This window comes from Neolamprologus multifasciatus, chromosome 22 (assembly GCF_963576455.1).
Source record: "Neolamprologus multifasciatus chromosome 22, fNeoMul1.2, whole genome shotgun sequence".
Classification (NCBI taxonomy): Eukaryota; Metazoa; Chordata; class Actinopteri; order Cichliformes; family Cichlidae; genus Neolamprologus; species Neolamprologus multifasciatus.
The window spans coordinates 28,284,377-28,300,273 of record NC_140459.1 but is presented as its reverse complement, the minus strand read 5'-3'; the positions used below and the strand labels follow the sequence as shown (position 1 = coordinate 28,300,273).

At 44.7% G+C, this 15,897-nt stretch overlaps 1 protein-coding gene and 1 long non-coding RNA gene across 2 annotated transcripts in view; both read left to right on the top strand.

The window, feature by feature from the left end:
• LOC146493676 (CMP-N-acetylneuraminate-beta-galactosamide-alpha-2,3-sialyltransferase 1-like) overlaps positions 1-15,458 on the top strand; it is a 33,921-nt gene extending 18,463 nt beyond the window's left edge. Inside the window, exons 5-7 of the mRNA XM_085148826.1 lie at positions 12,193-12,238; positions 12,348-12,467; positions 13,845-15,458. Of these exons, the coding sequence (XP_085004952.1) occupies positions 12,193-12,238; positions 12,348-12,467; positions 13,845-14,012 (334 nt within the window). The 3' untranslated portion in view covers positions 14,013-15,458. The remainder of the gene's footprint in view (positions 1-12,192; positions 12,239-12,347; positions 12,468-13,844) is intronic.
• The window catches only part of LOC146493661 (uncharacterized), a 534,640-nt gene that overhangs the window by 32,575 nt on the left and 486,168 nt on the right, over positions 1-15,897 (top strand). The window lies entirely within an intron of this gene.

The window sequence follows — 15,897 nt, the reverse complement described above, 5'->3', positions numbered from 1 at the left end:
GCCGCAGCTCAGTGCAGCGGCTTCTGCAATGGAGATGCTGAACAAGGTAGTTGGTGCCTGTTGTGGTGGTAATCTCTGAACCAAATGGTGGACACCAGAGGTGAGGGGAGCCACAAAGCTGCAAAAGGAGTCCTACCGGGCTTGGTTAGCCTGTGGGACGCTGGAGGCAGCTGATAGGTACTGGCAGGCCAAGCGGAACGCAACGTGGGCGGTGGCTGAAGGTGTGGGAGGAATTTGGAGAGGCCATGGAAAAAGACTTTTGGACTGCCTCGAAGAGATTCTGGCAAACCGTCAGGCGACTTGGGAGGGGAAAGCGGTGATCTACCTGCACTGTGTATAGTGCGGGTGGAGTGCGGCTGACGTCGACTGACAAAATTGTCGGGCAGTGGAAGGAATACTTCGAGGACCTCCTTATTCCCACTGGCACGTCTTCCGTGTAGGAAGCAGAGTCTGGGGACAAAGGGGATACTGGTGGCAGAGCCCCAGGGATGCATGAGGTCCGCCCTGAGTTCCTGACCGGAGGGTGTGTTCCAACTACAGGCGAATCACACTCCTCAGCCTCCCTCGGAAAGTCTATGCCAGGGTGCTGGGGAGGAGAGTCTGTCCCTTAGTCAAACCTTGGATACAGGGGGAATAATGCGGTTTTTGTCCTGGTTGTGGAACACTGGATAAGCTCTTCATCCTCTCAAGGATTTAGGGTGCATGTGTTTTGTGGACTTGGAGAAGGCATTTGACCGTGTCCCTCGAGGGGTCCTGTGGGGGATGCTCTGGGAGTACGGGGTGTCTGGCCAATTGCTACGGGCCATTCAGTCCTTATACAACCATTGCAAGAGCTTGGTCCACATAGCCAGCAATAAATCGTACTCGTTCCTGGTGGATGATGGGCTCTGCCAGGGCTACCCTTTGTCACCGATTCTGTTGATAAATTTTTATGGACAGAATTTCTAGGCGTAGTCAAGTGGCAGAAGGCTTTCACTTGGATGGTCTCAGGATCTCATCTCAGATTTTTGCAGATGATGTGGTTTTGTTGGCTTCATCAGGTGATGGCCTCCAGCTCACCTTGGAACGGTTCGCAGCCGAGTGTGAAGCGGTGGGAATGAGAATCAGCACCTCCAAATCTGAGGCCACGGTCCTCAGCCGAAAAAGGGTGGAATAACCACTCCGCGTCAGGGACGAGTTCCTGCCCCAAGTGGAGGAGTTTGAGTGTCTCGGGGTCTTCACGAGTGACAGGAGGAGGGAGCGGGAGATCAACAGACGGATTGTACCAGACATCCAAGAAAGGGTCTCCAGTATAAAGAGTTGGACAGCACCAGTCCCCAACATGGTACACGCCTACTAGCTGAAGAAGCTGACTGCACTTCATGAGCACCTGGCCGCACAAATGAACCAGCTGCTAGTTGACGAGAGACACCCAGAATGGCTTACCGAAGGCCAGACAGTCCTGATCCTCAAGGACTCACAGAGGGGACCGGTCCCATCCAACAACCGACCAATAACCTGCCTCAGTACCACATGGAAGCTCCTATCAGGCAGATGAACAGGCACATGGCTCAATACATGAGCGGGGCACAGACAGGGATTGGCAAGAATACCAGATGTGTAGACCGAGCAGTTGCCCGAGACTGCAAGACTAGGCTGACCAACCTGTGCACTGCCTGGATTGATTACAAGAAGGCCTATGACTCGATGCCCCACAGCTGTATACTGGACTGCCTAGACCTATACAAGATCAAAAGGAGCCTAAGAGCCTTCATCAGGAGCTCAATGGGGATGTGGTGGACAACACTCACCATCAAGTGCGGGATCTGTCCCCACTGCTGTTCTGCATAGGCCTGAACCCCCTCAGTGACATCATTGACAAGACTGGCTACGGATACCGACTACGGAATGGAACAGTTGTCAGCCACCTCCTGTACATGGATGACATCAACCTGTATGCCAAGAGGGAATGAGACATCGATTCACTGATCCACACCACCTGGATATACAGCAATGACAGCGGAACATCTTGCAGACTAGAGAAATGTAGTTTGATGATAACAAAGAGAGGGAAAGTAGTCAGAACTGAGGGGATTGAACTACCAGAAGGCAACATCGCAAACATTGAGGACAGCTACAAGTACCTAGGGATCCCACAGGCAAATGAGAACCACGAAGAGTCCGCTAGGAAAGCTGCAGCCACCAAGTGCCTACAGAGGGTCAGGTAAGTCCTGAGGCATCAGCTGAATGGTAAGAACAAGATTCGGGCTATCAACACCTATGCCAGGGGTGGCCAACTCCGGGCCTTGAGAGCCGGTGTCCTGCAGGTTTTAGATGTGTACTTGATCCATCACAGCTGATATAATGACTAAATTACCTCCAACATGTCTTGAAGTTCTCCTGAGGCCTGGTAATGAACTAATCACTTGATTCAGGTGTGTTGACCCAGGGTGATATCTAAAACCTGCAGGACACCGGCTCTCGAGGCCTGGAGTTGGCCACCCCTGACCTATGCCCTGCCCATGATCAGGTACCCTGCTGGGATAATAAGTTCGTCAAAGGAGGAGATAGAAGCATCAAGACAAGGAAACTCCTAACCATGCATGGAGGGTTTCACCCCAAGTCCAGCACCCTGAGGCTGTACGCTAAGCGGAAGGAAGGAGGCCGGGAACTGGTGAGTGTCAGCACCACGGTCCAGGATGAGACAAGGAACATCCACGAATACTTCAAGAAGATGGCCCCAACTGACCCCGTGCTCAGTGAATATCTCAGGCAGCAAAAACTGAAGAAAGAGGAGGAAGACGAGGAACCATCATGGAAGACAGGCCCCTGCACGGTATGTACCACCGGCAGATAGAGGAGGTGGCTGATATCCAGAAATCCTACCAGTGGCTTGTCAAAGCTGGACTGAAAGACAGCACAGAGACACTAATCATGGCAGCACAGGAAAAAGCTCTGAGCACAAGCTCCCTAGAGACTGGGGTCTACCACACCAGGTAAGACCCCAGGTGCAGGCTGTGTAAAGATGCCCATGAGACAATCCACCACAAAACAGTAGGGTGGAAGATGTTAGCAGGCAGGGCATACATGGAACGCCATACCCAAGTGGCCGGCATAGTATACTGAAACATCTGTGCCAAATACTGCGTTTCAGAGAATTTGGCAGTACATCCTAGACTTGTAGTCAAGACTGCCTAAACCAAGACCAAGATGAGCCCAAGACCAAGACAAAAAAAGTTTTTAAACTGCAGCCAGATGCTGCTTCGTCACGCATATTTACGTAAATGGCCTGTAAATGGCCTGTATTTGTATAGCGCTTTACTAATCCCTAAGGACCCCAAAGCGCTTCACACAGCCAGTCATCCACCCATTCACACACACATTCACACACTGGTGATGGCAAGCTACATTGTAGCCACAGCCACCCTGGGGCGCACTGACAGTGGCGTGGCTGTCGGACACTGCGCCACCGGGCCCTCTGACCACCACCATCTTAAGTCCATGGGTGTCCGTGGCTCAAGAGTTGGGAGTTCGCCTTGTAATCGGAAGGTTGCCGGTTCGAGCCCCGGCTCGGACAGTCTCAGTCGTTGTGTCCTTGGGCAAGACACTTCACCTACCTACCGCCTACTGGTGTTGGCCAGAAGGGCCGATGGCACGATATGGCAGCCTCGCTTCTGTCAGTCTGCCCCAGGGCAGCTGTGGCTGTGGTGTGTTAATGGGTGGATGACTGGGTGTGTAAAGCGCTTTGGGGTCCCTAGGCGGGACTAGTAAAAGTGCTATACAAATCCAGGCCTTTTACCATTGTGTTCATCAGTACATAACTGAAACCAAGTGGAGGGTAACACATATTTACATTATTTGTACAGTATGAATGATTTGCTTTGGTACCTGGTCAAACTTAAGCTCTCCTCTGTCTGCCTGTTTGCGCTTCTCCTACAGCAAACTCCGGGCAGCAGCTTCTCCCTTCTCGTTCACATCCGTAAGTGCTGTGCTCAGTCGCCTAGTACGACTGAGCACCTGAGCTCAGATGATACCAAAATTAGCGCACAGTCGTAAATTCCCCCTATGTGCTTCAAATATTGTGTGTAGTTTTTGTTTTATACAGTTGTCAGTCAGGCCTCTAACTATGAAACAAATTACACTCCACTCCACTCCGGGCTTCTGAAAAAATGACTTAAGCCCAGTAAGCCACTCCCCCGCTCCGCCGATGGTTGACTCCAAATCTCCCGACCACTATGTCGATCTGAGACAGTGAGACCAAGACAGCGAGACCAAGACAAGACCGAGGGGTCAAAGACCAAGACAAGACCAAGACCAAAGTCCGTTGAGACCAAGACAAGACCAAGACCACGTAAAAGTGGACCAAGACCGGTCTCGAAACATCAAACTCTAGTACATTCAACCAGCCTCACAACAGCAGACCACATGTAACCACACCAGCCCACAGGATTCTTTGAGACCAGCTACCCACACAGCTGCAGCAACAATCAGTTTGCATGACCGAAGAATTTCTGCACAAACTGTCAAAACCATCTCAGGGAAGCTCATCTGCATGCTTGTCGTCCTCATCAGGATCTGGACCTGACTGCAGTTTCGCCATTGTAACCAACTTGTGTAGGCAACTGCTCAAATTTGATGGTGTCTGGCACGTTGGAGAGGTGTTCTGTTCACAGATGAGTCCCAGTTTTCACTGTTCAGGGCAGATGGCAGACAGCGTGTGTGGTGACATGTGGGTGAGTGGTTTGCTGATGTCAACATTGTGGATCGAGTGTCCCATGGTGACTGTAGGGTTCTAGTACGGGCAGGCGTATGTTATGGGCAACGAACACAGGTGCATTTTATTGCTGGCATTTTGAATGCACAGAGATACCTCGACGAGATCCTGAGGCCCATTGTTGTGCCATTCATCCACATTTGTTCAGGCCCTGGTAGGAATTCTGAATACCAGCCACTTCTTTTACCTGACGGTGGTACATACTATGCCGGGGACCTGTTGTCCCATGATATTTCCTCCTCCTGCTCCTCTTCTTTCTTGGGTTTCTGCTGCCTGAGGTATAACAAACTAAGTTTGGTTAGTAAATATTTATAAGTTACACTTACAAACATGCATAATCACTAGCTCATGCATATTCTGATTTATTTTGATGAATTAGTCCATAATTCCTTCTTCTAGTCTTCAGTAGTCCAGTGGCGGTGTTTCATGGCCCAGGCAAGCACTCTTTATATTATTCTGACATCTTGGCAATGGCTTTCTTGCTGCAACTCGTTCTGTCAAACCTGCAGCTTGAAGTCTTCTCTTTACAGTTGAAACTGAGACTTGCTTACTATGAACACTATTAAGCTGTGCTTGAAGCTGTTGTCCTGTGAACTACCTGTCATGCAAGCTGTTAACTCTCAGAAACCTGTCCCCTGATTAAGTTGTTGCTTTGGGCCTACCAGACTTCTTCCTGTCACAGTTTGCCCCAGTTTGTTAATAGTGAAGCAAACTGTACTCACTTACACCTTGACTTTCTTTGCAATTTCTCTGTAGGAAAGACCTACATTTTTAAGTGTAATGTTGGTCTGTCTTTCTTCCATTGTTAATTTCCTTTTTCTTACCATGTTTGTATCAACACACTACTTTCTGCAATATGGTAAATGGCCTGTATTTATATAGCGCTTTACTAGTCCCTAAGGACCCCAAAGCGCTTTACATATCCAGTCATCCACCCATTCACGCACACATTCACACACTGGTGATGGCAAGCTACATTGTAGCCACAGCCACCCTGGGGCGCACTGACAGAGGCGAGGCTGCCGGACACTGGCGCCACCAGGCCCTCTGACCACCACCAGTAGGCAACGGGTGAAGTGTCTTGCCCAAGGACACAATGACCGAGACTGTCCAAGCCGGGGCTCAAACCGGCAACCTTCCGATTACAAGGCGAACTCCCAACTCTTGAGCCACGACCGCCCCCAATACAATACTGTTCAACTGATGCTCACAAGAATATAGTACCACAGTGTGTTCCAACACTGCTATTATGCCGACAGACGGGGTTGAGTATCTTGCCAAAGTACAACTGTTGCAGTGAAGGTGTTGAGTCCGAGAGCAGCTGACCTGAAAGATGGGATCATTGTGAAGATAGAAACCTGGACCCTATGTAGCTGGTTACCAAGGTTACGTGAAGTACCCTCTGAAGGTCTATGAGAATGACTGCAACCATAACCGAAACCAACTCACTGATCTGTACCACAGCAACAGCGAACACGGAGAATGCGCTGCTACAAAATAAACAGCCAAAGGAGCAATGGCCTCCATGAAGAAAGACACTAGAGGCTAAGATCAAGGTAGCAGAGAGGAAAGCCATCTATCGAAGCTCCAGAAAGGGATGTTGTAGAAAGGGATGTCTAAGAAGTTAGCAAGCTGCCCATAACTGAGGCCTTGGAAAATGCCAGGTAAAGACTCACAGCCTCGGCCAGCCGAAAAGGTATACCAGACATATAGAAAGCAGGAGAATCAGCCATCTGTACTCCACAGAACCAACATATACGCTCACTGGTGAGAGAGTGATAAGAAAACATCTTCACCAAGGCTGGAGACGGAGCAGTACTGGAAGAGCATATGGGAGAAATATGCAACCCATAACGGCAATGCTCAGTGGCTCGTGGATTTGGGGTGGCTGTGTCTCAGGTGGTAGAGCAGATCAGCTACTGACTGGAAGGTTGGTGGTTCGATCCTTGGCTTCCCCAGTCTGCATGCCAAGTATCCTTGGGCAAGATACTAACCCCAAGTTGCTCTCCAATGCGTCCATTGGAGTCTGAATATGTGTGAATGCTTAGATTGCACTTAAGTATAGAAGGAAGTGCTTGTATGAGTGGGTGTGAATGGGAGAATGATGCATGTTGTATACAGCGCTTTGAGTTTGGGAGAGTAGAAAAGCGCTATATAAGAATCAGTCCCTTTACCATTTAAGAGCAGACTGCAGAAACCTCCCTGAACAGGATCCAGTATGCATCACAGTGGCTTTCTTGTGGACCAAGAAAGGGTCTCAAGTATAAAGAGTTGGACAGCACCAAGCCCTGACATGAATCATGCCTAGTGGTTACTGAAGCTAATTTCACACCTCATAAACATCTGACAGCACAAATGAACCAGCTGCTACTAGATGAAAGACATCCGGAATGGCTAACTGAAGGCCAGATAGTCCCGATCCCTAAGGATCAATACATGAGTGGGGCACAGAAAGAAATTAGCAGGAATATAATTTAGAACTGAGGGGACTCCACTACCAGAAGGCAACATTGCAGACATTGTGATTTCCATGCACTTGCAGTTGTTTGCACAGGCAAATAAGAATCATGAAGAGGCTGCTAGGAAAGCCACAACCACCAAATAGAAACAAGATGATGAGAGATGAGGTGGCCTTTGTCAGCTGCAGTTGCCCGCAACTGAGATGACAGACCTTGCCGACTGTACATACAATACACAAACATCACATTGGGGAGACAGGTCAGGCTAGGTAGCAAGTGGAAAAAAAAAAACATCGAAATGTGTAATACAAAAGGATAATCTGGAATGCACAGATATGTAAATGGTAAATTGCCTGTATTTGTATAGCGCTTTACTTAGTCCCTATGGACCCCAAAGCGCATTACACTACATTCAGTCATCCACCCATTCACACACTGGTGACGGCAAGCTACACTGGAGGCAAGCATGGGAGTAGGCGTTGGATTTGGGGGAGGGAGTGTGATAGTGTGTATCAGTATCAGTGTACATGTTTTGGGCGTGTGTGTATCCCGTGTTCAGTTGAGAGAAAGTGTCACCATGCCCGGTTAAGCGAAGGTCAACAGTCTCCATTGGATCCAGGTGGCCTTGAAGGAGGGACAAAGAGTTCTCACAACAGTCCTATTTTTCATGGAAGAATTTTTGTTGTTCCAGTCAGCTTTGACCTTGGCAGGCCTTCAGCTGGCGCCAGTGGGATAGCCGCAGGAGTGAAGATGGTGAATGTTTGGGTTTAGTGCAAACAACTGCATCCAGTTTTTACAGTTGGTCTGATGTCCATCACTGGTCACCAATTCTCTCAATTCTCTCAATTCCCGTTCTCCTCCTTCTCCAAGATGTTATCCATATTGCGTTCAATAACACAGTCTTATTCACAGCCCTGCCCATCATCTATCATGTCAGCCAACCTTGTGGGATTTTGAACAGCTGTAGCTGCTTCTTGTTCTTCAGTAAGCCAGGTCCGAGCCAGCTCCAATCAGCGAGAACTCTGTTATCGTGGTTCCGAATTGGTAGATCTTGTTAAATGTCCTCCATCGAGACTGTCACACGACGCAACCAACCATCGAGTATCTGGCAGCAAACGTATCCGAAGGACAATCGGGCTCTCCCAAGCCCAGGAAGGTGTTAATTTCGTTACGGGAGCAGTTGATCAAATCTGTAATTCTTTAAGTTTAAGAACAAGACTGAGAGACTCTTTAAGGGTTAGAGTTAGACGAGACTAGACAAAGACATAGAAGCAGCAGCAGGGAAGATAAGGGAGGGAGAGGGCAAAAGATGCATCCGCCTTATCCGAGAGCCAAATACCTGCAGAGATTAAGGCAAGCCTGAGAAGGCAGCAGAATGGGAAAAACAAGATGTGGGCTAGTGATGTGCGATACCACTGATTTCCTTTCCGATCCGATAAAAAGTAAAATTCAAGGTGGTATCGACGATACTGTTCCGATACCGATACTTTGTACAAAAACGTATTTTTTTACTGTATCTTTTATTGTATCTCAAATTATAGCTTCATAATAATTACAGGACATCAGATTACTTGTTCTTATCACTTAATAATGCAGAATTATCATATAGAAATAAAAAAAACTGAAGTTGTGTGCCATTTGAGCACGTTGCCTGGCTGCAGCACTAAAGGACTCCGCGACAGACGTCTGTCTCGCCCTAGCAGCACCTACCCCTCTCCTCTTCTTCAGTTAGCCTCAACATACGTTCGTCATATTCTGAGATATGATTTACAGTGAGGTATTTGACGAGGTTTGTGGTCTTGCCACAACACTTCACTGTCTTGCCACATGTATCGCAAACCGTGTCTTGGCTGTTTGTGGAGGTAAAATACGTCTGCACATGACTCCATTTACGCCCAGCCATTGTTGTGAGTGCACATGAGTATGAAAGGCGGAAGAGGAAGTAGTTCCTTCCAATGTAGACAATCCGAATGATGTGGTTTCTTTCCACTCTGTTCCTGTTAATGATAAACGACAAATTTACCCTAAATTACTAAAATATTGATATTTTAATATGAGAATCGATTCTAGAACATAAATGACTGGTATTGGAGGAATTTATATTTCAGTATCGATCCGCACATCACTAATCCAGGCAATCAACACCCATGCCCTGCTGGTGAAGAGAGACCCGATGGGATAATAAGATGGCCAAAGGAAGATATAGAAGCCACTGATATAAAAAAAGGAAGCTCATCACCTTGCATATATCCAGCTCCCTGAGACTGTACGCTGTAAGCAAAAGAAAGAAGGCTGAGGACTAGTGGGTGTCAAAACCACTGTCCAGGATGAAACAACAAACATCCATGAGAACATTAGCAAGATGGCCAAGACCAAACTTAGTTTGGTTAGTAAATACCTCAGGCAGCAGAAATCCAAGAAAGAAGAGGAGCAAGAAGAGGAAATATCATGGGACAACAGGCCCCTGCATAGTATATAGCACCGTCAGGTAAAAGAAGTGGCTGATATCCAGAAATCCTACCAGGGGCTAGACAAAGCTGAACTGAAAGACAGCACGGAGAAATTAATAATGGCAGCAGAGAAACAAGCTCTGAGCACTAAATGCCATGCGATATCGTACACATTCCACTGAGCTAAATGGGCGCCCCTGACTACCTTTTAAAATATTTAATTCATTTTAGAAGTTGAAATTACAAGTTACGGTGCTGCACCTCGATGTGAACCAGCGGTCTGCTTTACGAAAAGGACCCCTTAAGCGGGTAATATCCTGGAAGTGGTTTTATACCACAACAAAAACAAGTATTATTATTATGACTATCCTGTTATGGGAAATGATGTGGCCAGTCCTGCTTTCTCCCAAGTGGAACTTCTGCACTGCATCCACGTCTGATCTCATCTTGCATTTCCTGCTCCTTTCCTGAAAAAAAAAAAACACCTCCCTCCCTAACCTTGCTGTATTAATATTATCCAGCAATTCCTAGCCTGTTGTTTTCTACTTATAACCTAAGTCTGGGACATTCTGTTCAGAGTCCCTTGGCCCAGAAAAACATTACCCTGACTTATATTAGTTATGATGTGTAAAAATGTTTGCAAATTCCTCTGGAGCTCAACATGTCAGTCTCAATATTCAATTCAATTATAGCTCTGAATTGACGTTTTTCAATCATTACCTCCGGTTGCAAAACAGCACCAGAGCATAATTTTATTACCACCATGCTTGTCAGTTGGCACAGTGTTCTTAGATTTAAAAGTCTCACCACTGCTTTTCTAAACACATCACTTATCTTTATGGCCTAATAGCTCAATCTTTATTTTGTCTGACCATGAAATTTTTTCCAGGAGTTTTTTGTTCATGTGCCCAGCTGCAAATTTTAGTCAAGCATGAAAGTGTGTATTTTAAACTAAATGTAAAATTGTAGTTCACTGTAGACAATGGTGCTTTGTGTCCCAGCACTTTCCAGTTCATGACAGGCTTGAACCTTGGTGGTTGTGTTTTTTTTTTAACTGAACATCCTAACCAATATCCTCTGACATCATTCAGATCTTAGCAAAGTTGTGACATATTGAGACAAATAAAGTTCCTTCCCGCAGCCCCAACAGAATGAAAATCTGTTGACAGTTCTGTGCCAGGAAGCCAGCTAATTAAAATTACCTATACTACCACCAAGAAGAGTGGTCAAATATCTCATCAGATTGATATCAGGAGCTTGTTTACAGCTTCCAAAAGCATGTAAAAAAGCAAAAAACTGGCTATAATATAATACTAATGGGGGTATGTAAGCTATATTTTTAACCCTACACAGTTGTATGAAAAAGTGTTTCCATGCTGAAACACTAAAAAAAAAAAAGTGTTTCCTATTTTTTTATATCTTTGTCAGAAATGTTTCAGCACTGCGCTGATGCCTTTGCCAAACAGTCTTAAATTTGGATAGAGATTCACAAAAACATATCTCAGGGTTAGTTTTCAAAGCGGCTTAAGCCTGATGAGAAGTATTGAACTGCCATCTTAAGTAATGTTCATGAAATCAGGTAGATCAGCGGGAGGTTTTGTAATCAGGGCAGGTGCGTGGGTCAGAGGCGGGAGCCTAAGATGAGCTCCACCCAGACAGAGGAGAGAGAGCGCACAACAACAATAAAACTGTCATGTACCACAGTGTGCGCACACAAACGGGATCCAAAAGTAGACTCAATAAGTCAAATGTGAGCAAGAAAACAGTTTATTGCTTTAACAAAAGGTGACCCGGAACAACCAAAGAAACAAAACGAGGAACTTTAGAAAAAACAGGAAGATAAATGACACAGGGAAGCCATAACCAGGACCATGGGAGGCTGCAACAGAAAGGGGAGAAAATTACTAGTGAGCTGGGAAATAGGGAGACACAACAAGACAGGGCTTTAGTAATTGGCTTACGATCAGAGCGGGACAGTGGGACTTGGAAGGGGGGGGAGTGTGTCCGTGGGAAGCGAAGGAGGCAAGGATGAGGACAGATGATGCACTGCTCGCAAGCAGGAGGACAGGCAGGTGGCAGACACAAACGCCGGATCGTACCCTAGGCACATGAAGGCAGAATTAACGCAGTTCAAATGACACATATGCGCAAAGCTTTTGCGGGAAGCCTAGTTACCCCTGAGGGGTGATTAAAAGACTGGCGTGGAGCATCCGTCAGCGTGGGTTAAATAGTCCTCCAGGTAATTGCCCAGAATGGAAAGCAGGTGTGCAGGTGATGGCCCAGCCCGGGGGTGTGGCCACCAGGGCAGCCCACACACTCCTCAGACATAGGGCCACAGACCATGACAAAAACATGTGGCATGACAGAGACACACAGTTGTGTCATGGTCTCGGTGCCTCCCTGGCAGTGTAGAATTAAAAAACAAACAAACAAACCATTACAAAAGCACAAAGGTAAACTGCACCATATTTTAAAATGCAGTTGCATTTTTGAGCTTGGACTTATTTCATGTTATTGTTATATCCAACAGGCAAAAAGAAACTGCTAAATCAGGTTTGAAAACTAACACGAATTTGGTGAGTAGAATGACTTATTCTTCAAACATCCAGAATATGATATGTCATAAGAAAGGTAATTCTATTATTTACTAAACTGTCATTGAAGTCTAATTGTAATCTTTAATAGGTGATGATCCTCAGCCCAGCTTTCATAAAATATGTCCATTATGTTTGGCTAAAAAAGCATGGGATGTATCCATCCACTGGCTTTCTGACTTTGGTTCTCAGCTTGTACTTGTGTGATGAGGTAGGTTCAAGAAACAGATATGATAATTCATTGCTACACCATTCATTATTGGCCCATTGGTTGTACATGAGAGCATAGATATCATTTCCAGCTTAAGCATTACCACGAGGGATCTTTACCATCTGGTTATTTCTAGAGCAGAATTACCTAAATAGCTGGGACAATATCCTTTATTTAGATTTGACAATCACAGATAGACAATCTGTGATTGTATTTGGAAGGCTTCATAGGGAATTGAATTTGGAAGGCCTCATCAGGAACTGGCAGTTGCCCCTAGGCTGGATGACCCATGTACTAATGAGAAGTGAATGAATTAAAAAAGTGTGGAGGTTGGAGCATTAAAATGAGAACCAAATGTTACATTGCAGCCGTTCCCCAACTGTCTGTGAATGGTACTCCTGGAGAATTGATCTATGATCATACAAATGTGTGTATTAATAATCATAAAACTGACCTCAAAGCCGATTGTTAACGAGTGATGCTATCTTCAGTCATTATGCAAATGTACTGTTAAGGCTTGGGAAACCTGTAGGACAATTTTACCAATGAAAATGCTATGTCCAGATGAATAGAGTTAACTTACCAAGATTTCCATACACCGATGATTGAGGATGCATCAAGACATAAGTTTTTGAGGCTTTTACTTTTAGAGTCCTTTCCTCCAAGGAAATTAGGGGACCAAGGGACTTGCCTCCCTTATCCTTGGTCCCCTAATAATACCTTTTTTAAGAGCAATGCAGAACACATTAGTGGGGGGATAAGCTCACTCTTTACACTGATGCATAAATCAGTTATTTATTATAGTTTTATACTGTTACTGTATTTGCATGTTGAAGTGTTTGTTTCTTGGCCTTTCCTATTGCCTTGATAAGGCCCTTGGTATAAGAAAATTCCAGGGGATGGTGAGGGTGCTAGTAGTAGAATTTATGACAAGTACTGACAATCCTAACTTACACAGACTGTATTTTTTATTTTTGGTTTTAATAAAATATACTTAAAAAAGAAAAAAAGAAAAATGGAATGGCAAATCGCCTACACTGCATTAAGCTAAAGCACAGGTGTCAAACTCAAGGCCTCGAGGGCCGGTGTCCTGCAGGTTTTGGATGTGTCCTTAATCCAACACAGCTGATTTAAATGGCTAAATTACCTCCTTAACATGTCTTGGGGTTCTCCAGAAGCCTGTTAATGAATTAATCATTTGAATAGGGTGTGTTGACCCAGGGTGATATCTAAAACCTGCAGAACACCTGCCCTCGAGGCCTGGAGTTCAACACCCCTGAGCTAAAGCATGTTAATGAAATCTGTAGTGTCTATAATCTATAATTATTTTATGTTAATTTCATTTGTGATTAATAATCCACATTTTTGTGTCTTCAGGTTAGTGTGTTTGGATTTGGAGCAGACAAGAATGGAAACTGGAATCATTACTATGAGCAAATCATAAACACACGTCTGAAAACTGGACAACATGCTGGAAGGGTGGAATATCAATATATCGAGAAACTTCATAAGCAACGGAAAATTCATTTTTTCAGAGGATGGTAATCTGGCTTTTGGTGTCTCTCAGGGGCATTAAGATAAGCAGCCACCAGAACTGTAGAATTAAAATACTTAAGAATAGTAGATCTAAAAAGAAAAAAAATGTGTAGTTTTGTTCATTAGTTGTGTGTTGGGTATCAGAGATTACTTATTTTTGGAAGTGTTTACATACAATAAAGTCCTTTCAGTATACCACCATACAAAATATGTTGTCCATTTTGTTCATAAAACAGTTTTCCTCCCCTTCTGCAACTTATTCTTCAGCATATTTTGTCCAGTATATCCACTATCTGTCCTCTGCAAATGTTGAAACCATTTTAGTCTTGTTTCTCTAGCTACCCTATCTGAGCTGTTCCACTGATATATTAATATATTAATCACACAGACACAAACACACACACACACACACACACACACAGTATCTCTTACATCTCTTGGTGAGATGTAAAATGATTAAAATCATTGTAGCTTCTGATGACAAGCAAGATGACGCCTGTGCTTGGCTTCTACCTGTCTGCAATCTCCTATTACATTTTATGCTATTATATCAACCCTGACGTTTAATAAATGCACCTCTGCCGCTGTGACTTATGACTGTTCTTCCCTGCTCCACATCAAAAAGTCTATGGAACGCCTTTATGATGATTGGGATAGTTCAAGGCAGGGCCGTGCAGAGACGTTTAAAGGAGCGGGTGCTCAAAGTTAAAAAGGGGCACATTGAACCAGGCTGAATAACAACAACACACATTAATCAAGAATCTAATATGGGCAACAAGGCAAAGCAAACGTAGCCAATGTTTTACCTGATGGGTACAATGTTGCTGTTGAGGGGTTTCTGCTGCTCCTGCTGCTGATAGTGCTGGAGGGCAGGGCTGTGTTGATCTGAGACTGTAGACATTAAAAAGTTCATAGGAGAGATGGTAGCTGATTAAACAAGTATCATGAGATAATAACAAAATGCAAAGACTGGTGACAGCGCTTGGAACCATAAGGCAACAAAAACTGTGAAAAATAATTTAGGCTCTGCCTGTGAATCACTCTTTGTTTCACTATCCACTCTGTGCAGGGGCAAAGCTTATTACATTTTTAAACAGTAGAGATACAATAATTTTACTGCTGTAAAATCCAAATTCTGTCTTATTTAAAATATACATCTAATATAATCTGCTTCTTAATGTATGTTCTTTAAAATACAGCGTGTGTTTTTTAATACATTATAATTATAATAATGCATAATTATGTGGACATGCATATTAGATCGTTTTTTAGTGAAATATAATCCCTCCAGAAAGGCAAGAAAAGCCCTGTAACTTACTTTAAAACTAAATATATTCCCTAAAACGGTGACAGAGCTACAGACCCATGACAGCCTTACCCAGTGAGCTTGCAGCTATGACCAGCACTACTTGTGCAGTTAATAAAAGGACAGGTAATGTTTGTCACGCTGTTGCAAACACAACACGCTCATTTGTTTCAGTTCGTCAAATTGCCACAAGACAGCTTACCAACAGCTTACGTAATATTGACTTACATAATAAGCCAATACTCCTGGGTGCTATACACTACAGTGTACACTGTACACCTACTTACTGGTTGTGTCGCATCAGTCTGTATGGAAGAAATATAGTAAGTCTGTGTCTCTGAGTTAATTTGTGTTTCTCCTACAGCTCCAGACCGCAAAAAATGCGCGTGCTCTTTGTGAGCTCGTTCCCAGCTCGTAACCAGCGCGTTCTGCCGTCAAGGGCGATCATTGGTTAAATGTGATCATGTGACTGATGCAAGCCAGATCCTTTTATTTAGCAAAACTGTGATTAATAGTATATATTATTGTTGAGGGGCACAGACAGGACTCCGCACGCCCACACACATAAAAAAATTAAAAATAAATAAA